Source organism: Fusarium odoratissimum, assembly GCF_000260195.1.
Source record: "Fusarium odoratissimum NRRL 54006 unplaced genomic scaffold supercont1.48, whole genome shotgun sequence".
In the NCBI taxonomy this organism is placed as follows: Eukaryota; Fungi; Ascomycota; class Sordariomycetes; order Hypocreales; family Nectriaceae; genus Fusarium; species Fusarium odoratissimum.
The window spans coordinates 167,727-189,379 of record NW_022158728.1 but is presented as its reverse complement, the minus strand read 5'-3'; the positions used below and the strand labels follow the sequence as shown (position 1 = coordinate 189,379).

Genomic DNA, 21,653 nt, shown 5'->3' with positions numbered 1-21,653 from the left:
AATTGATTGGCGTTAGTTTGAAATTAATTGGAATTAAATTGGTAGAGTTGTGACTGTTTAAAGTATATATAAATTGGGTGGCTGGGTTAAAAGTGAGGTGGCCGGTCTGTGGGGGTGGCCAGTCTTTGGGTGACGGACGTTATAAATTAAATAAAAACTCAATCAATTTGTTTGCCTGGATGTTTATTGCCGGTTTGCTTGCCGCGTGTCAACCCTTTGACACATCCAGTGATTGTCCGGGTCTTCAAGGACAGATATGTACAGTAGGGGATACATAGCTTATGCATCTACCTATTCCCCGTCTCGTTTCTTTTGGGTGACGAATCTGATACAAGTGTCGCACTGATCGATCTGACATTTTTGTTTGTCAGTTGTTTTGAGTTACAGAGCGTTACACGTTTCCGTCATGATTCAACTGCCGGGGTGACACTGAAGGGTCCTGGAGGGAAATCGTTTCAGGGCTTGCTTGATTGATTGGCAGGCCCGGGGACGGAGCCGGCACAGCTGGGGCCCCCGCATCGGCGTGAGCTTCCGATCGGCTTTGATCAGCGACCGGCACATCCTTGATTGCAGATAAATAGCATCATTTTCAGTACTTGACCATGAATGAATATCAGTAATTAACAAAATAACCAAGTAATAATCTGCCCAAAATGTCATTCTGGATCGAGACAGAAGACTGGCACACTGCCGGCGAACCTTTCCGCATCGTCCAGACCCTCCCGTCAGGCCATCTACCCGATGGCGAAACTGTCGCTCAACGTCGCCTCACTGTTATTAACACTTCCAATCACCCTCTTGATCAACTCCGACAATCTCTATGCCATGAACCACGTGGCCATGCAGATATGTACGGTGGTTTTATTACGCCGCCGAATGATCCCGGTGCTCATTTCGGCGTCTTATTCTGGCACAAAGATGGCTTTTCAACGGCATGTGGGCATGGGACCATAGCTTTGGGGTATTGGGCTGTCACAAAGGGTCTTGTTAATGCGCCTGAAAATGGGAGTGTTGATGTCGTTATTGACGTTCCTTCTGGGAGAGTTACCGCGGAGATTGCTGTGAAGGACGGCAAGCCGGTTCATGGCGACTTTATCAACGTCAAGAGCTACCAGATTGCCAAGGACTTATCTGTCAATCTTCCATCACGGGGTGTTGATGTCAAGGTCAATCTCTCATTCGGCGGAGCTGTCTACGCTACCATCGACGCTGCTCAGCTGGGCCTCAAGGTTGAACCAAGCCAGTACATCAACTTCATCAATATTGGGCGCGAGATCAAAGCTTCTCTAGGCACAAGAGCACACTACGACACATACGATCTATACGGCGTCATATTTTTCAATGACCAAGGTACTGGACCAGCTGGAGAGGTACTCCAGCGCAACGTTACTGTCTTTGCAGATGGCCAGATCGATCGCTCACCTTGTGGCTCAGGCACAGCTTCAAGAGTAGCAGTACTTCTCGCAGAAGGAAGATTGGGTGTTGGAAAGTCGAAGCTTCTGCACCGATCGATTATTGATACAGTATTTGAAGCTGATATTGTCTCTGAGGAGGAGAGCCCTGTCGAATTCCCGGCATGTATTCCGAGAGTGAGAGGAGCTGCTAATTTGGTTGGGAGGATGAACTTCTTCATTGATCCGGAGGACACAGTTTTTCCTGGGTTCCTTCTAAGATGAACGTATTGCAAAGAGTAAGAGGAAATGGTCTCAGAAATGGCAGATTCCATCATTATTCATTAGTTTATAAAACACGCTACCATAACCCATATCATGCGCTTTTATACAATCTTTTCCCAGTCCATCTATGCCAAATTCAGATTTTGTGTATACGGACTCACGAATGTGTTCCAGTCATTCAAATCCCCGGTAACCAAAACCGGTGTATCCTTTTGGGTATGCAAATCTCTCATGCGCCAGACTTTCAGAATAACCGCTTTTGTTCTCTCAACATTCGCCAGCGTCAAGCCTACCATGGCATCAAGAGTTTCCAAGACAAGCTGTCTTCCAGATAAGAAAGTGCCTTGATCACCGTGTTCGAAGATCTTATCGTCGTTCAAAGGGTCTAATTCCACAGCGGCGACAAAGAGAGGAAATAAGAGTCCTGCGGCGCTGCCCTGTTGGATGAGGTTGTGAATACTATGCAAGACCTTGATAACAAGCTGTGAGACTTGTGGTGTAGAAGGATCTGCATCTCGAAGCAGACAGTGAAAGTATATCTGCACCGAAGTCTTCTTCAGATCGACACATCGTCTGACATTCTCATCCATCGCCTCAACAACAGTGATATTGGAGCTGACCAACGTCAACTCTCTATCAAGCTCCTCGACTTGGACCTCATAGTCCTCTTGAGACATATCTCGGGTACGTGTCCTTGCAAGCTCAGTGATCTTGAAAATCACAGATGCCATGGCCGGGCTGCAACCCATCCACGCATCAATATCCTCCGTATGATCCGGCCTTTGCCAATATTCCAGGCCAAAGATAGGTGAATTTCCACATGCTGTTCTGCTGATAACATCTTGAAAAGCAAAATATCGCTCTGAAAACGCAGCAAGACTTCCAAATGCCGAGTTCTTACTCGATGGAAGTGCAAGTTGTTGGCGTTTCCTCATGAAGTCTTGACTTGCCCTTAGGTGAAATACCCATCGATAGTCGCCGTTATCAAGGATTTCATAGAGGCAGAGGAACATCATTGTTGCAGGGACTTGGGGATCCAGAATGACATCTGCTGTGACATCTGGAGATCGAATTCTCTGTAGAAGACCGGTGAGGGCTTTGCCTTTCATCTTCATTGCTGTATGTGTCCATGATGGATCTGTGATGCTTCGATGGCGAGCGGAGAATGCGAGGACGGATTGGACAAGAAGATCCTGACCGGCATGGGTGAAAAGAGGAGCGACCATGCTTGCGAAAGGTGATGAGAGTTGTGAAGAAGGTGTTGTGAGAGGACATAACCGTAGGAGATAGTATTCGAAAAGACTCGTTTCAAAGGTGCTCAGTGTAGGGAATGATGATATTGAGGGTATAAGTCTTGGTGGTGATCGTGACCTCCGAATAAGCGCTGAAGACGGTTCCGTTTCATCCCTCAACTCCATAGCCTCCCTAACAAGACTCTCTTCATAATTCGGATCATGAACAAAGTCACTATAATAAGTATTGATAAAATGTCTCGGCTCAACAGCCCCAAACCCCCAAACCTTTGGCGCATGAACCTGCGGCGGTCGTCTCTGTCTCGCCCCATCCTTACACCAAACACCCTCCCTCCCAAACGAGAGCCCCTTGGCAGTAAACTCAGCCTCCCATTTTAACTGCAGCGTAGTATTGCACGACAGCCCGCGGGAGACGCAGTTCCGACATGCAGGCTTAGCTTCGTCGCATTTTACCTTGCGGACCCGGCACGTTTGGCATCCTGACCTTGTTCGTCTCTGGACGGGGCCGGTTTTGCCGGGGGGACGGCGGCGCGGCATTGGGGGGAGATGGGACACGGAGCAAAAGTGCCGGGAGACGGAAGAGGATTCTTTTGCTTATGAGAGTGAGTGGTTGATCGTCTGATGGGGAGAGTGGAAAAGCGGGGGGAGTTTTGGAGGAGGAGACGACGCTATGGATGGGGCCATCACCTGATGATAGCGAATGGGCGATTAAACCGGTTTAGATCGGGCCACGAGCCAATCAGATGTACAGTGTGAATCAGTGATTCGGCTGGACCTTCGACGACATATCTCGGTTGGACCTTCAATGGAGGCGACAGTATTGGGCATTTCCTATATCTTTCATGATCCGAGCTGGTTATTCCCATTCTTTATCCATTGTATCACTAGCATTACATTCTCACCATCACTATAATGGCCTCAACTCTCACCAAACAGTCTCAAATTCTCATCGTTGGTGGCGGAACTTGGGGATGCTCAACTGCCCTCCATCTCGCTCGTCGAGGTTACACCAACGTCATTGTTCTCGATGTCAATCGCATCCCGTCACCGATATCAGCCGGGCATGATGTAAACAAACTTGCTGGCGGACTTAGTAAGACACTCTATCACAAAACACTCAAACACTTTATTAACAGACCAGGCACTGCCGATAGCAAAGGTGACGATGAAGACTCAATCTGGAAAGCACTTAGCTACGCCGCAGCTCAAGGCTGGCTCCACGACCCTGTCTTCCAACCATTCTGCCACAATACAGGCTCTGTCATGGCTGGCTCAACACCAAAGTCTATCAAGCAGCTGGTAGAAGATGAGATCGGTGACGACATCGACCAGTATACACCTCTCAACACAGCAGAAGATTTCAGAAAGACCATGCCTGAAGGTATTCTGACAGGCGACTTTCCAGGCTGGAAGGGCTTTTACAAGCCCACGGGTTCTGGTTGGGTTCATGCTCGAAAAGCTATGAAAGCTGCTTTCGAAGAGAGCGAGAGGCTTGGTGTCAAATTCATCACTGGCTCTCCAGAAGGAAAGGTGGAGAGTCTGATCTTTGAAGACGGCGATGTTCGAGGTGCCAAGACGGCAGATGGTAAGGAGCACAGAGCGGATCGAACTATTCTTTCCGCTGGTGCTTCAGCAGAGTTTTTCCTCGATTTTGAGAACCAGATCCGCCCTACAGCGTGGACCCTGGGCCATATCCAGATGACACCAGAAGAAATCAAGCTGTACAAGAACCTGCCACCTCTTTTTAACATCAACCAAGGTTTCTTCATGGAACCTGATGAGGATCTTCATCAACTCAAGATGTGCGATGAACATCCGGGCTACTGCAACTGGGTTGAAAAGCCTGGTTCTAAATACCCCCAATCCATCCCCTTCGCAAAGCATCAAGTGCCAATCGAGGCTGAACGACGCATGAAACAGTTTCTGAAAGATATCATGCCTCAGCTTGCAGATCGGCCGCTTGTTCATGCTCGAATCTGCTGGTGCGCCGATACGCAGGATAGAATGTTCCTGATCACCTACCATCCTCGACATCCCTCACTTGTCATTGCTTCAGGTGATTGCGGTACAGGATACAAACATATCACGTCGATTGGAAAGTTCGTCTCTGATTGTATGGAAGGCACGCTTGAGGAAAGGTTTGCCAAGTTCTGGAGATGGCGACCAGAGAAGTTTACCGAGTTCTGGGGTAAGGATCCTCTGGATCGGTTTGGAGCTGACGATAAGATCATGGATTTGCCCAACAGTGATGTAGAGGAGTGGACAAATATAAGATATGATAGCTAAAGCCTCTCATTTGAAGAATAGTTGATAACGAAAGAATGTCACCCGATCGAAATGTTCTAAGACCATTTACAGGATGCAACCACCTGTGACCCAAAGCAGTTCGTGGCCACATGTAGCGAGACCCAAACCCGCTTGATACGGGCCTTCTGGGGATTATAATTGCACAAGCCCTCCTTATACCAAAGATGATGAGACTCTATCATCTGGTGCACTGACGAAATCCTTTTCAATCCATCTTACAACATGGCTCCACCCTCTTCCGAGCCCTCATTAGACGAGGTATCGTACTCTGATTCCATGTCTGTAAATGGCACAAGTTCCCAGTAAGCACCGTCATCGCCACATCTCTTTTCCCAGGCTGCAATTTGCCGTTTTGGGCAGGATGAACTCTGTAGATGGCTGTCATCGTCACAAAAGAAATCGAAAGAAGACAAACAAACGCTACATATAAAGCATTCAGGGTCGAACGCACAGGTTTCGCAATAGTAGCAAAGCTTTTCTCTCATCCTCGGCCGACGCTCGTTTTGGTCAGAGGCTGGCCATGGTCGATCGTCCCAGTAGGGACACTGGTGCTCTCTCCCTTGCCACAGCATTTCAAAATCCTTTCGGGTATAGTTAGGCGTATATCGTGCTCTGCGTGGATAATACTTTCTGGTTTCTGGAATGCTATACCCGAAGCGACTGAGAGCCGCATCCCATAGATCACCTTTCGCCGAAGGGGAGAACAGGTAACAGGCTTCACACGTGACATTATACGCATAGTGCCATGCCTGATAGCCATCTTCGTCAACAGAGTACACGTCCGCACCATGCTCTACCAGCAGCATCAAAAGCTGCAGGTACTCTTGAAGGAATTCAATCCAAACGAGTATTTTATCCATGAGGTGGTGTAGACATCCTTTCCCCACAAAGGTACTATTGACGTCGTAACCTTGTTTAATGAGGAGTTGAATCTGTTGTAGGGCCTGGCCTGGTTTGGACTGTAGTGTTTCGTAGCAATCAGCAGTAGCCCGGGGTATTAGATTTTGGCTCTGTATAGCGTTTGGATCCGCATAAACAAAAGGACTTATATTGAACGTCTGTTTCAACATGATGTGTTTGAATTCTGACTGCCAGAGTCAGAAATATACAAAGACCAGTGAGGAAGTACTTACATCAGAACCAGCAAGCAACTCTATTACAGCGAAAGGGCCGCCCTTGACTTGTAAAGTCACGTCTGCCCCTGCGTAAAGCAATGCTTCATAATGGTTCCTCGAATCGAGATATACCAGGGCCATGTGCGATGGAGTTCTGCTATAGTGTTATTCCGAACTGAGGATTGCTTGGGACAGTTTTCATACGTCTGGATGTCACTCCCCGGTAGAACTGCAACTTCATCGATATCCAATCCTTGTTCAATTAGGAATTTCAGCACCTGGAGATTTCCCACTGAGTGCTGTATTAAAAAATAATAAGTCAGCGCCTTCGATTACAAATTTGACGACTGGGACTTACATGGAGTAATGACCATCCATCTGTATCATGATCATGGATATTTGCTTCCCCACCCTCAAGTAACCCGACAAGGTCTTGGACTGAGCCGTTTCGGGCTGTGTCAAAAACAGGAGAATTTTTGGGTAGAATGTTGCAGACCGTAACGCAAGGCAGCATGCTGCTAAAACTGTTGTATAAAAGCTGCCCCTGATTCACCGACAAGCTGAGCATCTTCTTGGTGCTTTTGGATGTGTAGGTAAGTTTTGCGAGGAAGTCTCTTCTGGTTTCATTTCGTCTTTGTTCCCTTTCGATTTCAGAAGATGGTTTTCGACGTCTCCTAGCTGTCGTGACTGTCATAACTCCGTCATCTATTTCGAAAGCTTTTCGTTTCCGTTCTTGAGAAATTAAAAGCTGTTCGCTCGCTGGTCTCCACAATCTTGTTGCTCCTGAAGAAGTAAGTAACACAATCACATAAATCACACAAACGTACCAGTTTTATTGATCATCATCGACGGAGAAGAGAGGATGATATTTGCCATAAGCGCAAGTTCCTTTGAAACGTCTTGGCGACAATTTTGGCATGTCCCTTCTGACTCTACAGGCTCTGCATCATTTCGGATACATTCCAGAAGATGCTCAATGTCTTTCAGGAGCTCTTCTGAATCGTCAGACTCGACCACGCATGGTTTCTTCTCCAGTAGTCGCATTAAACGATTGATGCTCTCATCCAATGGTGTATCCGGTAAACAGTCCATCTCTTCGTCATCCACCTCCATCACTCTTGCTGAAGTGGATGGCGATTTCTCCTCGGTAACGAGAGCAGCTGCACTGGTTGCTTGTAGGGCTGCGATCTCTTGTTTTAGTTGTTGGAGATCGTTCAAGATTTCGGTAGATTGCGCCGCAGTAAAAGACACTTGTTGCGCCTGAATAATATGGAGCCAAATTGTGAGATGTTGCAAATGACCTTGAACCACATGGCGGATATGATCGAGATCTTTTTCTGAGAAACATAGCTTCAGCTTTCTCCAGAGGCGACCTCTTCGACCATCCGAGGTGGAAACATCAAGGGATTTCAGCTGAGAATCAAGTTCGGCCAAGTCGCCTTTGCATTTCTTTGCTAAACCTTCCAACTGAGACCTATCGATGTCATCGACAGAAACAAAGGATAATTGCTTTAGCCGTTGTAAGACACTCTCGAGCTGTGCAACCTCGTCGGTGAGGAAACGAATGGCCTCAGGGCCATCTTTGATGGCCGAGAGTGCCGAATGGATTGATCGGGTCACTGAGAAAGCGACGGTGAGAAAGGTGAGAATGCTGGCACCAGCGCCGACAGCTTCCATTTCCTCGGATGTTACTGGAAAGGGACTTTGAGACGGAAGAGTTAAGGTGGATGGGGGAGTACGAGTACAAGGTTGAAATAGTCTGCCCAGAGTGAAAAGTTCAGCTGGTCTGATTTTTGTAATTGTGAAATTCAGAGCGGCAAGCACAGCCTGATTTGTGACTTTTAAAGGTACTTCTTCTACTGCTGTCAGCCCAGTTGGTTTCACAAGAGCTAAGCCACCACTAACAGCTCAGAATGCAGGATACGGAGTACACGTTCCAGCACTTCACATCCAATCATTCAGATCAGGCTGTAACACTCGAGCGGTGAGCCAACAGGGCAGATTCTATGGACTATGTGCGGGCGTAGAACTAGTCATTCGGTCAGAGCTTCCCACTGGTCACTTGATAGTTTCAGTAATGACTTTCTCACGGCTATTGGCGCCGGAGTTTGTTCTTGGGCGCTAGACAAGTCAACTAAACCGTCAACCAGTTTGAGAATTACCGTGATGCATTAGCCAGCTCTACTCTGAACAGTTCTCCGGAGACTTCTCAGTACATAGACAAAATTGCGGATATTGATTAGAAGCGAGACCTCTATGTACGTGAATTCTTCTTGGAGATTTTCCATAGGTTCCTTGTAACCAGACTTTTACTCTGACACGGAGAGTCTGGACCATGAGCGCCGTGATTCCTGCTACATACGCAGTTGAACATTCACATCAAGTGCCCGAACGGACTTTAAACTGATTCAAGGCTAAGACAGTCGTGAGCCGCGTCAGATGGTTAGATAATGCCTATAAATTTCCCGCTTGAGCATGATTCTTTGTACTCAAACATATCTTAGATATTTTATGCAACAGCTCAACTATAAATAACCTGTAGTTATTAAATCAGCCCTAAGCTATAAAAAGCCAATATGTGCGTCGAAATTTTCAAGGTCTGTTACTCGTGTGGTCATCGGGAGTCCCTCGGGTGGACTTATTGTGAGCCTTACTTGTGATCAAGCCAATCGTCTGTAGCTATCTCGCTTGTCGGATTCGAACCCTCTATTCTCTGGCATCTTCCGTCAGATCGCCCAGGCATGACAGAACAGACAGTCTCTATGTTTCTTGGGGACGAGTGCCCGAATGCGGCATGCCCGGAGAACAAGAAGAAGAGGGAAGAGGAGCGAGAAGAGGGTGAATGTAGCACGGAGTAGGTTCTTTGTAACCAAAACTTTGCTCCGATACAGAGACTTATGAGACCTGTGATTGCTGTAGCAAAGGTAATAAATAGACGTCAGATTCGCGAATACATTTCAGAGTGATTAATAGCTAAGATGGATGCGACACATGTAGGGAAATATCTATAACTCCCCGACTTGAGCGCCAACCCCCCTTCATCAGTCATAACACAAACATGCTCCATCGCGACATCAAACAATACAACATCCAGAAAACCATCCTACAAAGGACGCAACCACACACGAACCACTTTTTTTTGGAAACACTTCTCACCTATATCAAGCCAAAATGTGCACCAGATATATGAGAACATGTCTTATGTGCCATCATAAGGAATTCATTCGGTGGAGCCACTGCAATCATTATACTCTCTGGCTCGCACATGGCCAAGATCCTGCCTCAACCGAACCTACTGCCGCCTGGCATAGTCAATCAGGTCTTTCAAACATCGACGAGGTGCCAATGACCTTCTTTACATCAACAACATGTCCCAACCAGGCATGCCCGAGTAAGAACTGATGAAGCGAGGAGGAGAATAAGGAGAGCTAGTATGAGAAAGGATAGCAAGGAATTACTACACTAGCTATATATAACAAGAAATTCTTCAGCTATGTGAACTCCAGCTTCCCTATCAATTTTGAATGGTCTGAGATCGAGTCTGTAATTAGTTGTGGATATTTTGTCGGCAATACATCCCTGCTAGTAGCATTGTCACAGCGACCCTTGATCTAATTTACCAGATACTCAGGAGTGGCACCAAACAAACTTCATAAACTATAGTTATCATCCACTCCTACCATCATGTTCCGATCCAAAGAGCCCTTTGGGGGCCAAGAGACGATAGATGCACGGCTAATTGAAACCAATAAAGGCATAAATGTGTTATCATCACAATGCGTCAAATTTGTGAAAGATCGGTCCGACGAGTTTACAAATTATTTGCTATATGCATGGGAACGAGATGGTACCGTTATTCTAAAGAACGAAGAGCTTCTAAAGGCGCTGCAAAACGTCGAGGTAACACGGAAAGATGGCCAACTGAGCCTATTGAGGGAATTCTCCCTGCCGCTTCCGAAATTCGTTTTCTTACAGGCCCGATATATGCCCCCGAATGAAAACTTCAAGTTCCTAGATCTTGACCCTAAATTGTCATCAATCACATTGGGCCATGGACATTTCTCCGGGTTGACATCGGTGTTTAGACGACGGATGACGAGTGGTTCTATCTCTCCCTCCTTAACTACATACTGAAACAGAACAAAGACGGCACTGTGGAGTTTCCACGACGAGTTTTCGAATTATATCTTCGCTGGCAGGCTGTTTATGAAGCTGGCGGAGAGAAAATCAGAGTTGAAGTCAGTTAAGCAAGACCTATGACTGCTAGTATTATCCATTTTAACAAAGACTTTCAGAGACTGGCTGAGGGATCAACGACTTGTCCTTACACCCGACGGATGGAACTGCCGGCCAGTTTTATGGCAAAGCCCCGAAGAATCCACCCAGCGTGATCTCTGGCTCAACGCTTCTCCCGCCACCCAAAGAATGGGAAGTCTCCAATTCTGAACTTGCCGCTCTTGAGAAGTTCTACAGGGAAACGCTAGAGATCATGGATGGAGAGGTTGAATCGATTCTCTTGGAGTTCAACAAAGAACTCGATTTCAAGAGGGCGAAGGAAGTGTATCACACTCTGCAGATAATGGAACCAGGCCTGGCGAAGGATGATGCCAAACGAATCAGGTAACGCTACCTGACCCTGTAGAAAGTAAGAGACTGACTTTGATCGAGGTCATTTTTCAAAGAGAAACCACGCCTCTTGTTGTCTAAGAAATACCCTGAGAGGTTCCTTTCGACCCAGTGTGTCTGGGCACCAAAGTTAATGAGTCGACGCAATGCAAGCGAGACTTGTCCAGAACTTGAATCATTCTTCGCCGACCTCTTAGGAGTTCCAAAAACCGACATTGGCGCTATCTACCTCGAGATTGTCAGCTTCAATCGCCGGATAATAGTCGACCCCTACGATCCAGCTGAGGAACAAGCCAAAAGACTTCTAGTATAACTGAGTGACAGAATTACAAGATTCGTGCATTTAATTGCTAAGGACGACCTCCTTGAGAGCAAAATATTCCAAGTTCTTGGGAAAGATGGATTTGTTCAAATGTTTTCAGTCTCGAAGCCTTTCTACATCATAGACAGGGAATATCTGCATGGTAGCTTTAGAGAACAAGTGGATGTCCTCGATATTGATCACACTACCTTTTGGCTACTAGAACCTTTCTTTATCCGGATGGGCTTTAAGAGCAGGTTTCACAGAAACAACCTTATCATGGAACCTGCTTCCTTGACTCCTGGCTCAGTGAATTGGCAGGCAACGCCAGTCATGGATCCAGAGCGAGTTGATGGATTCTTGCGGTAAGAACCAATACCCTAACTGCCGCCCCGTTGTCTAATGCATGACAGCCTCGCCGTTCTTTCAGGAGCTTCCGTACAAAAATTACAGAGGAGATAGCCTCACTTGAGCGGCATTTGGAAATGACCAAGATCCATTACTTGGACGAGGGCGACGTGAGATGCAACGTGTTCATCAAGGGACTTCCCTCAACTTCTTATGAAACTTCATTTTCGCCTTTCTATATTCACAAACGTCGAAATCACAGGTTGAATATCTACATCTCAAAACAGTCGGCTGAAGTCACGACTTCAGTTGAGCTGCCTCGCTCTTTGGCTGCGTGGTTGATGGGAGATTCCAAGCATCCAGATGCAAAGCAGGCTGACCCAAAATTCATCTACCTTGTGGGAACTGTACTCAGGGTTAGATATCACAAACTTTCTGCTATCAAGGATATCCTTGATGGAGAAGGTATTGTTGATGTTGATAAACTGCAATGTTCTATTTATCATCCCCAGAGCCAGTGAGTTCCTAAGAAACTCATTACCAATAATTCTTGCTAACTGTGTAATAGGAAGCGAAAGTCACCTCACTTGTTCTCCGCTCAACCGCCCTCGTTCGTGTCCAGTCGTTCGACTCTAGATTCCAACCGCACTTCGACACCAGCGCAAGTCTACGACTCGTCTGAGCGAGTATGGTCGTTGAGCTTCCAGGAGAACAAGGACAGCAGCACCACTGAGGATTCAGGCTGGGTAAAATAGTTTTAGTGGGTAACTAAGCCCGTATGTATCTTGAATTCATAGTCGCGATGTCTTCATACGCAACCCTTCGTCTCTGGCGGATTTCCGCATCAGTTCAATCCCTCACCCTAACGCCGCCGCTTCCCAACACAAAAGTTCGGACTTACTTCACGTCCTTCATAAGCTCGCTGTCCTTATCGAGCTTTGTCCACTTGTCTTTCCCATCGGGAATGTCAACCACTCTCTGAGTGTAGAAGATGTGGCACCTTGACCTAGTTAGCCCCATAATAACACATATCTTTGACAGCATAACTTACTGTGGCTGGAAGTTCTCTCGTAGCTGAGGCGTGTCCAGGTTCAAGAGCGTAGGGAACAGAAGCACCATGTTTCGTCCCTCATCCATAATCCAGCTTCCGCACTCAGCACAGCCGACCTTGCAGGGAAGAACATGCTCATTCTTCTTGGACGAAGTCTTGTAGAAGCGAAGGTTCTTGACACCGTTCTCAAAGGAGAGGTCTGTCTTTTTGAAGATAGCCGCCCATTGGAAAGGAGCACCTGAATATCATTAGCCGCTGAACATGTAGTGTACTATTGAGTGGAGTACCATGGATCTTCTTGCAGTCTATGCAATGGCAGTATTTCGACGCAAGAGGCTTGTCGCTGTTAAGCCAATACTGCACCCGACCGCAGTGGCACGAGCCATGAACCTTCTTTTCAAAGTTCTCTCGCTTCTCAGTAGCTTCATCAGGTCTTGTGTAGGGAGGTTGAGTCTCCCAGTCATCATGGTTATCATGGGCGAATTCGTGCTTGTGCCCTTGCATATGCTTCTCGTCGTCGTCGGCGCCCATTGTGATAGATAGAGATGATTATTCTTGGCAACAAATGAATAAAGTTGGTACCTAGATCTAAATTGAAAAGATACGAGATCTAGGATTAAAAAGAAATCTGGGGTTTTGTAGAAATGGTCGCGTGCCCTTGATCGACGTGGCGCACGGTTGTCGTCATAGATATATCATGACAAGTCTCCATCATGACCCTCATATTTTTTTGCTTCTCCCTCGATCCGATCACTCGCTAGGACCATTTCCTCCCTCGATCTATGCACCATTCAACATGTCATTGATCATCTCGGCCCACTTCCACGGCTCCCCGATCTGAGGGCTTGCCTCCGTGACACTATTGTAATACTCCCAGCCCATTATTCCTCCGATCCTCGGGTACCTGCTCACCAACTCTTTGAGACACGCGCGCAGCTTTGCTTCTTTTACGTGTCCGGAGCAATTTTCCGGGCTTGTTACTAGCCCGATGACGACTTTTTCCTGCGGCCAGCCGCGCGCAAGTATCGTGTCGTAGTCGTGTGTTTTACTCATGTCACCCCAGCCGCAGTAGAATTGCGTGTTGTACCACGCGATTCGCGAGCCAAGTCCCTTTTCGAGCTCTTCCATGTTGAAGCCTCCGAGATTCTGCCTGTTAAGCAAAGCTGGTGCGACGGGCGCGAGGGTGATGAGGAAGGATTGTCCAAAGTCTGTCTTGAGGTGATCAATCAGACGGACAACGCCTCCAAGCGACATGGCCTCTTCAATATCGAGGTCTAGTCCGTCGAAACCCGCCCACGCGATCATCTTGCGCAGAGGTTGATACCATCTGTGAAAACCCTCCAGCGACCCGTCCATTTTGGTGTATGACCCTTGAGCTGCGCCTCCAAGCATGCCGAGAACTTTTACACCGGCTTCTTGAAGTTGACGGACTTCATCCCAGAGGGGAATAAACTTGTCTGCATCATATAGATCATCGTTGAGGGTGATGCGCTCAGGCGTGTTGAGGTGGATAGCCGCGATAATGACGTGTGTGACTCCGGTGGCTGGGAGAATTGAAGGTTGAAGTGAGATGTATTTATCGTCTTTGTAATGCGTCTGATGGTAAAATATGATTCTCTTGTAAGGCTTCGGCTTCGAAGCAGGATCAGTGTGAGGAACGATCATTTTGTTTGAGTAAGGCGCTTATACTTGTCGGAAGACGCGGTGCAGCGATGGCATTTAACGTGCACTCTCCAAGTTCGGCAGTGTTGGTAGAGTCAAGCCACCAAAATCAGAGGTCTCTCATTGGCCTGGCTGGATATGAGCCGGATTTAGGAGTTCTCGAGCCACCATATTGAGTTTGATAACCTTGCCTCAGGGAGCAAGAAAACTTCTGACTTTAAATTAAGATAATAAAAATAGCTGGTCTAAAGGTCTGCTAAGTTTATACAAAGCTTGCCTAAGTTTGTTCACAACTTAAGATAGAGGTACTAAGTTTTCTTGCCTCCCCTAGCCTTATTCAGTCTCAACGAATAGATCAAAACAGGGCCTTGTGAAGAAAAGCGAGTTCCCTACACTTTGAGACATGGATGCATTATCTCTATACGTGAGTATTTCATTTTTACCTTGAAGGGTTGTGACGTGTCCACTGCGCAATAGACATCCCTATGGAGATAAAGATACCACTGCTACAAAGTCACATCTCAGTGGCAAACACCACTGCAAACCCTCTTGACTATCAATACAGCTAGATATCTACAGTCGATCACGGTGGTAGTTTGTTGAGAACTACAATCTTTTTTCTTCCACTTGATACACATATACGAGGATTATTCCTGTCAGATAAGATACGTCAGATGCTTGACGAGATAGATTTTAAGACCCTGACAAATGCCCCTATCTTTTATGTCAGTTCCATATTGTGGATAATCTCGGCTATGCTAACTCATGAGGATGTGTAGAAACCTTACATAACTGCCGGGTTGCCTAGTATTCCTTATCTTGTCGATCATGATATCGCCGAGGTGGGAGATCTTGTCTAACGCGGCAATTTCAACCCAATTTTCGACATGTTTTCTAATTCCGAGTGACGATAATTTCGATATATATACATACAGAAATCTATTAGACCACTTCCATACCAATTTCTGTCTTGCTATTTCAGATGTCGCATCAATGGCCAAAGTTCAACCCCTCTCGAAGTTAACAACATTGATGCTACATGACCCCACTATCCCAAGTCTTGCCAGCTTCCTTATTAAGCTAATCTCTTCCGTGCCAAGACATCTTTTTCTTGTTGATTTCCCCCGAAGTCATGCTTAAATCTATGCTAGTTCTCTGATGCCTGACGATCTTTTGAATCTGAGGGGAAATTGAGCACGGAAGCAAGAAGTAGAGCCGGACGTAATGAGCTACCTCTTTAGGAAGCAACCTCTGACCATGCAGGCTATAAAGCACGTATTTCCCTCGTCGATCAAGTTCTGTAGAGGTATCCAGCTTTCAGGTCTTCAAAATGTTGACAAAGACAATCTTGTTCGGTATCTCGGCCGCATCTGCCGTCAATGCCTTTCAATATGGCTACAACCACGTAACCGTACGGAAAGACATCCCCTTGGTAGCAGCAAATTTCAAAGATGTCGATATCGATCTGTATTCGCCAGCGTTCCTCGACCCTGAGAGCCGACAGTCAGGTTTCAAGAATGGAACTCAAGGGCCGACCTCTCACGAAGACATGGGTATGCATAAGTCCGAAGCACTCCAATGAACCCACGCTGACAACGTGCAGAGGCCTATATGGAAAGCATTGCTTCAAAGAACGACTATATGACCTATCAAACATCAAACTTTACATCCGAAGAACTGAGATCATTCCCATTCGTCAAGCTCTCATCTTCAAAAGGTCCAAAGACTACAGACAAGATCCGAGTTTGGGTTCAAGGCGCTGTACATGGCAACGAGCCAGCTGGTGATCAATCCCTCCTCGCTCTGCTCGGCAAATTCGACAAAGACCCCAAATGGGCCTCAAAGATTCTCAAGAACCTTGATATCGTCATCTTACCTCGGTACAACCCCGACGGTGTTTACTATTTCCAGCGTGTGCTCGCAACGAATTTCGATCCTAACCGCGATCATACTAAGCTTGCACGACAGCAGACTCGTAATATCAAGCAGCTTTTCAACGAGTTTGCTCCGCATGTTGCCATTGATATGCATGAGTATGGTTCATCAAGTCGATATGGTAACTATGTTCAAGCTTCTGATGGTTTGTTCTCTGCTGCGAAGAACCTGAACATCAACAAGAATATTCGAGAACTCTCTGAGAAGCTGTTTGCTAAGAACATTGGTGATGCTATGGTCAAGGCTGGGTTGAGATGGGAGCCGTATGTGACTGGTAGAACTAGCACTGATCCTGATTACGTGCCCAAGTAAGTCTTATGATTTTCGTTTTACGATTTCTGTCAACTGACTTGCAATAGGTTCGATGAAGCTGGCTCTGATGCCAAGATTGGTCGCAATGCAATGGGTCTCACCCAATCCATCACATTCCTGATCGAGATGCGAGGAATCGGTCTGGCCGACCAAGAATTCCAACGCCGAACTGCCGCTGGCTTGACCATGGCCAGCTCCATCATCGAAACCGCTTCCAACAACGCCCAGAAGGTGTTCAAGACCGTAGAGGGCGGTATCAAAGACTTCATCAAGTCCAAGGAACCCGTCGTCATCACCGACTCAACAAAGTACAGCACACGAATGTTCCAGATGATCGACTATACGAACGGCTCAATCGTCAAGGTTCCTGTTCAGTTTGCGTCTACTACACCAACTACTGCGAACCTGACTCGCTCTCGGCCGGAATCTTACCTTATCCCTGTTGCTTGGGCTGATATCGCCAAGCGCCTTGAGGTTTCTGGTCTTGAAGTCGAGATTCTTAGTAAGCCCTGGAGCGGTACAGTTGAAGCATTAAATGTTACGTCTTCGGAGCTCAGCAGTTCGTACTACGAAGGAGCTGTGCTTGCTACTGTTAAAACTGAAACCAAGAAGCGACAGCTTACTTTGCCGGCTGGCAGCTTTCTAGTCAGCACCAGGCAGAAGAACGCGGGACTGGCTCTGAATGCATTAGAACCTGAGAATATTGATTCTTATGCTAGTTTCAACATCATCCCTCTTGAAGTTGGAGATGAGTATCCTATCTTTAGGGTTCTTAAGGGTTAGGGAAGGATTTAGGTCCGACAGAGCATTTGATTCTTCTTAAACGGAAACTTATATATAGCTTTTAAACATGTCAAATCAAATATAAATGATCACAAATTGAGTATTTCTCTGGGTTCTATAATCTCGTTAACGGTAATTTCAGTCTGAAGACCGGTATTCTAGAATTATGCTAAATACATCGTTGGCGTTCCTTTTCCCCTTCGTCCTTCAGGCCACAATGGAAAAAGTTTCCTCTTCCCAACTTTATGAATAGATATCCGTTGGATATCGGTTTCGCAGAGTATTGGCACGGCATTCGGTATCTTTTGCCGACCCGTATCTAGCCTCGACTACCCTCCACCAAGCCAAAATACTACTATTCCAAATTCAGAAGGCCGATGGAGACGATGCTGCTGTGCAACAGCTGTAAGGCCATTTATCAATAGTTATCATGAACTTTCGTATCATTGGGTGCATCTCCTCACTTTCCCTTCCTCTTTGGGATGTAGCTATCTCGAAGACGATAGCTAAGTGCGGAGAGTGGCTTATACATATCACCCGATATCGCCAACTCTGTGTTCTCAACTCATTCACATAACTTCTATATGTTTATGTTCACAATGAGGCTTCTTACCCGGCAAACAGCGTATACGATTGCAAGAACCACCCTTCGCAGCAAGAAACCACTATCCAGCTTTAGCCGTGCTGGCGTTTCAACACTTCACGCTAAGATCAACAGCCCGCCACCAAGAATTGTCAAAAGTCAAGGATGTTGGCTGGAAACAGAACAAGGTCATCGGATCTTGGATGCATCTTCAGGTGCAGCTGTCGTATCGATCGGACATAATGAGTCAAGAGTCAAAAACGCCATTTCTGCTCAACTGGACCAGGTAGCATATTGCTACAACCCATTCTTCACTACAGAAGCAGCAGAGAAGATTTCTAGTTTCCTGACTGAGTCTACCAATGGGGCTATGTCCAAGGTTTTCATAGTCAGCTCAGGTGCGCCTTTTGTCGAATAAGTAATTCAGCTGTCTCTAACAAGAATCCTAGGTACTGAAGCTGTTGAAGCAGCTTTAAAAATCGCCCGTCAGTATTTTACAGAGCTACCAACACCACAGCCATCCAGGACGAAGTTCATTGCTCGCAAGCAATCGTATCATGGTAACACGCTTGGATCTTTGGCAGTAGGAGGCCACAAGGCTCGACGTGGCGTGTACGAACCTATTCTTGCAACCAATGTTTCTCATGTCTCTCCATGCTATCCTTATCGAGAGATAAAAGCGGATGAAACAGAACAGCAATATGCTCAACGACTAGCCAAAGAGCTAGATGATGAGTTTCAACGCCTCGGCCCAGACACTGTTTGTGCATTTATCGCTGAAACAGTATCTGGAACCTCATTAGGCTGTGCACCTCCGGTGCCTGGGTACTTCAAAGCTATCAAAGAAGTATGCGATCGTCACGGTGCTCTTCTGATTATGGATGAAGTCATGTCTGGAATGGGAAGAACAGGCACGCTCCATGCTTGGGAACAAGAAGGTGTAGTGCCAGATCTGCAGACTGTTGCTAAAGGTCTGGGGGCTGGTTACATGCCTGTGGGAGCCTTGCTTGTCGGTAACAAAGTTGCAGACGCTCTTGCTAATGGCTCAGGAGCTTTCTCTCACAGTCAAACTTACCAGGGTCATCCTGTTGCGTGTGCAGCCGCGTATGCTGTGCAGACTGTTATGAAGGAAGATAATATGCTGCAGAATGTGCAAGATACAGGCAAAGTACTGGGTGAGAAGCTCAAGGAGCGACTGGCAGGGCACAAGAATGTGGGAGATGTCCGTGGACGAGGACTCTACTGGGGCGTAAGTTGAAGCATCGATAGTTAAAGGCTTTGCTAACTGTGTCCAGTTGGAATTTGTTCGTAACAAAGAGACGAAGGAGCCTTTTGATCTGAGCGAACAAATCGCTGGAAAGCTGCACAAGGCTGGTCTGGGAGCTGATCATGGCATTTCACTTATTCCAAGTACCGGATGCCTGGACGGTGTTCGAGGAGATATGGTGATCGTCTCTCCTCCTTTCACAATCACGAAGGAGGAGATCGATTTGCTAGTTGACAAGGTCGAGAAAGTTGTCACTTCTGTCCTAGGAGCATAGATCATTGCATTACAAGGCTGTTTACCGAATAATCACATTATAAAAGCCTGCGTCGGTCCACCAAGCAAACTCGTCCACCTTATCGAAGACTGCGACGCCCAAATCTCCTTAACCTGATCAATAGCCCTCAACAGATTCCAACATCCCGTCGTATTATGCAGCTTGACCAACTTATCCAAAAAGAACTCCCTATGATCTGCTGTCGAGCTCTCAGCCGCCACGATGAAATACGGCCAAGCTAGGAGATGTCTTCCCACGATATCGACGTAAGCGTCGACTTGGCCTAGTGATTGTTTGAACCTTTCGATCATGGGGACTGTTTCTGAGGATGGGGGGTTGAAGATGGCGCGTTGGACGTAGATGTCGCAGGCCCATGTTGTTAGGGAGGCGAGTTGGGAGAGAAGGTCTTTCAGTTCAGGGTGGAAACGGTCGCACCATGTTATGAATTCGAGACAGGCTTTTTGCTGGGCTTGGATGAAGTGAACGCCATTGGTTTCGTTGAAGAGAGATTCTCCAAAGAGACAGACTCTGAGGAGATGTTAGTGTTTGTTGGTCACTTGTCCTTGTGATTATCCATACCTTAGTATCTGCATCTGTAGAAACCTCCTGAGGTCAGAGGTTCCTTCGCCCGCATTCTTCGCAAGTGCGTTAACTACCACCCGCAGCGAACCATAGATAAGTCTGAAGTTGTCGCTTCCACTGATCATCTCCCGAATATGCAGCAGAAGCAACGCAGTGAGTGCAGAATCATCGTCTTGAGGTGCACACTGATGAGACCGAATGATAAGTTCTCGGACAAGAGATCCATAAGCCGCTGGATCTAGTGATATTGCGGTGCCATTTTGTAGAGAGAGATGTTGTTCGACAACAAGAAGAACTGCTTTTCGGACTAGAGGGTCTGTTTCTGCTCTTGGTAGTACGAGATCACGATATCCGTTGAAGCCCATGTTTATGACTGCGATGAGTTGGGCGATGTTATTTGAGACTTTGGATGGTTAGATGTTGTCAAGGACTCGAGGACCATGAAAGGAAACTTACAGTAGCCAAGACAGAATCTGGACTTTGGATCAACGTGATCTAAGCCCCAGTCGATAGATACTGGTGCGTGATTCAACACAACCAATTCTTGTACCCCATGTTCTTCCTCAGTTGTCGTATCGACTTCAACAGAGAGTTGCTCAAGAGACTCATAGCCACTTGCGCGAAAGGGATCGTTGCGTCTTTTGCAATTTGAGACTGAGGTCGTGTCTGTAGACTTGATCTCTAAGCCATCAACAACAGGCAATGATTTGCCAACAAACTTTCCACGGGCGGCAATGCCATCATTGAATCGATATCGTAGACCTAATCCACTGCACTTGATGCCTTTGGCAGAACATTTGCCACATGTTGGCTCTCTCCGATCACAGTCTATGCGTCGACGAGAGCACTGGTAACATCCTTACGATTAGGTCAGTCTTGACTGGCTGAAGTACTGTGGGTTGCGGATATAATTACCTCTGACTTTGGGTCTTTTCTTTACTTTGTCCGACTTCGGAGGCGTTGCGGAGGGCATTGAGTTGGGTTCCGGGTGTGGCGGGGACACAGTTCTATGTGGTGCGTGGATGTGTCGCTGATATCACGCCTTGTTGTTCAAAGTGAATGGCACCTCGCAGTATCTTGTTGACTTGTAACGGGATTGTGATGAGTATGAGGAAGCAATTGATGAAGAAGTCTGGTATCGCAATCAGCAAATTGTCGCTATCGCGTCGAGATACCAACGAGATGCTATTTCGAGTTAGTGCACGTCGTTCGCCATGGCGTACAAGGCGGGGTAAGCTATTCCCTTGTAGGAAATTCGACACGAAGATCGAATCGCCATTGATAACTCGGGCAATAGAGAATTGATACGCCTCAGGGAGCAAGAAACCTTCTGACCCTAAACTTAGGTGCTTAAAATAAGTTATGTAAAGCTTTCCTAAGTCTGCACTAAATTTACCTAAGTATTTATATCATTTAGAAAAGACGTTCTAAATTTTCTTGCCTCCCCTTAATAGGTACTTCATCAGCGGTTGTTAGACTGGCTATTCATCAAACACGTCCTGGATCGATACTTGCTTGGGTGGCTTTGGCAAGATATTATCTCTCATGAAGGTAAGAAAAGCCTAGAGCCATCAAGTC

General features: G+C 46.7%; 10 protein-coding genes across 10 annotated transcripts; 5 read left to right on the top strand and 5 right to left on the bottom strand.

The window, feature by feature from the left end:
- Nucleotides 1–570: 570 nt before the first annotated feature.
- On the top strand, nucleotides 571–1,800 carry FOIG_15219 (uncharacterized protein). Its single transcript, XM_031216555.1, has one exon. The coding sequence runs from the start codon at nucleotides 654–656 to the stop codon at nucleotides 1,674–1,676; it is 1,023 nt and encodes a 340-aa protein (XP_031053780.1). The 5' UTR covers nucleotides 571–653; the 3' UTR covers nucleotides 1,677–1,800.
- A 1-nt stretch (nucleotide 1,801) lies between these two features.
- Nucleotides 1,802–3,546, bottom strand: FOIG_15218 (uncharacterized protein; the record flags this gene model as incomplete). The annotated part of the gene is made up of 1 exon (XM_031216554.1): nucleotides 1,802–3,546. Exon 1 carries the CDS (start codon nucleotides 3,464–3,466, stop codon nucleotides 1,802–1,804), a length of 1,665 nt encoding a protein of 554 aa, XP_031053779.1. The 5' UTR covers nucleotides 3,467–3,546.
- A 167-nt stretch (nucleotides 3,547–3,713) lies between these two features.
- FOIG_15217 (proline dehydrogenase) lies at nucleotides 3,714–5,297 on the top strand. The gene is made up of 2 exons (XM_031216553.1): nucleotides 3,714–4,022; nucleotides 4,071–5,297. Exons 1-2 carry the CDS (start codon nucleotides 3,842–3,844, stop codon nucleotides 5,213–5,215), a joined length of 1,326 nt encoding a protein of 441 aa, XP_031053778.1. The 5' UTR covers nucleotides 3,714–3,841; the 3' UTR covers nucleotides 5,216–5,297.
- A 420-nt stretch (nucleotides 5,298–5,717) lies between these two features.
- Nucleotides 5,718–8,028, bottom strand: FOIG_15216 (uncharacterized protein; the record flags this gene model as incomplete). Its single annotated transcript, XM_031216552.1, has 6 exons — nucleotides 5,718–5,817; nucleotides 5,888–6,324; nucleotides 6,370–6,505; nucleotides 6,556–6,650; nucleotides 6,710–7,134; nucleotides 7,179–8,028. The coding sequence occupies 6 exons, from the start codon at nucleotides 8,026–8,028 to the stop codon at nucleotides 5,718–5,720; spliced, it is 2,043 nt and encodes a 680-aa protein (XP_031053777.1).
- A 2,812-nt stretch (nucleotides 8,029–10,840) lies between these two features.
- Nucleotides 10,841–12,381, top strand: FOIG_15215 (uncharacterized protein; the record flags this gene model as incomplete). The annotated part of the gene is made up of 5 exons (XM_031216551.1): nucleotides 10,841–10,971; nucleotides 11,020–11,284; nucleotides 11,333–11,643; nucleotides 11,709–12,143; nucleotides 12,195–12,381. The coding sequence occupies 5 exons, from the start codon at nucleotides 10,841–10,843 to the stop codon at nucleotides 12,379–12,381; spliced, it is 1,329 nt and encodes a 442-aa protein (XP_031053776.1).
- On the bottom strand, nucleotides 12,331–13,208 carry FOIG_15214 (uncharacterized protein; the record flags this gene model as incomplete). Its single annotated transcript, XM_031216550.1, has 3 exons — nucleotides 12,331–12,626; nucleotides 12,678–12,915; nucleotides 12,965–13,208. The coding sequence occupies 3 exons, from the start codon at nucleotides 13,206–13,208 to the stop codon at nucleotides 12,524–12,526; spliced, it is 585 nt and encodes a 194-aa protein (XP_031053775.1). The 3' UTR covers nucleotides 12,331–12,523.
- An 18-nt stretch (nucleotides 13,209–13,226) lies between these two features.
- On the bottom strand, nucleotides 13,227–14,415 carry FOIG_15213 (chitinase). The gene has a single exon (XM_031216549.1). It carries the CDS (start codon nucleotides 14,340–14,342, stop codon nucleotides 13,458–13,460), a length of 885 nt encoding a protein of 294 aa, XP_031053774.1. The 5' UTR covers nucleotides 14,343–14,415; the 3' UTR covers nucleotides 13,227–13,457.
- Nucleotides 14,416–15,474: 1,059 nt separating this feature from the next.
- Nucleotides 15,475–17,482, top strand: FOIG_15212 (uncharacterized protein). The gene is made up of 3 exons (XM_031216548.1): nucleotides 15,475–15,892; nucleotides 15,943–16,582; nucleotides 16,634–17,482. The coding sequence occupies exons 1-3, from the start codon at nucleotides 15,670–15,672 to the stop codon at nucleotides 17,367–17,369; spliced, it is 1,599 nt and encodes a 532-aa protein (XP_031053773.1). The 5' UTR covers nucleotides 15,475–15,669; the 3' UTR covers nucleotides 17,370–17,482.
- A 311-nt stretch (nucleotides 17,483–17,793) lies between these two features.
- On the top strand, nucleotides 17,794–20,223 carry FOIG_15211 (uncharacterized protein). Its single transcript, XM_031216547.1, has 3 exons — nucleotides 17,794–18,350; nucleotides 18,402–19,201; nucleotides 19,248–20,223. The coding sequence occupies exons 1-3, from the start codon at nucleotides 17,954–17,956 to the stop codon at nucleotides 19,491–19,493; spliced, it is 1,443 nt and encodes a 480-aa protein (XP_031053772.1). The 5' UTR covers nucleotides 17,794–17,953; the 3' UTR covers nucleotides 19,494–20,223.
- On the bottom strand, nucleotides 19,396–21,236 carry FOIG_15210 (uncharacterized protein). Its single transcript, XM_031216546.1, has 4 exons — nucleotides 20,991–21,236; nucleotides 20,532–20,933; nucleotides 20,073–20,478; nucleotides 19,396–20,021 (listed from the first exon to the last, which is right to left on the bottom strand). Exons 1-4 carry the CDS (start codon nucleotides 21,046–21,048, stop codon nucleotides 19,526–19,528), a joined length of 1,362 nt encoding a protein of 453 aa, XP_031053771.1. The 5' UTR covers nucleotides 21,049–21,236; the 3' UTR covers nucleotides 19,396–19,525.
- Nucleotides 21,237–21,653: the final 417 nt, after the last annotated feature.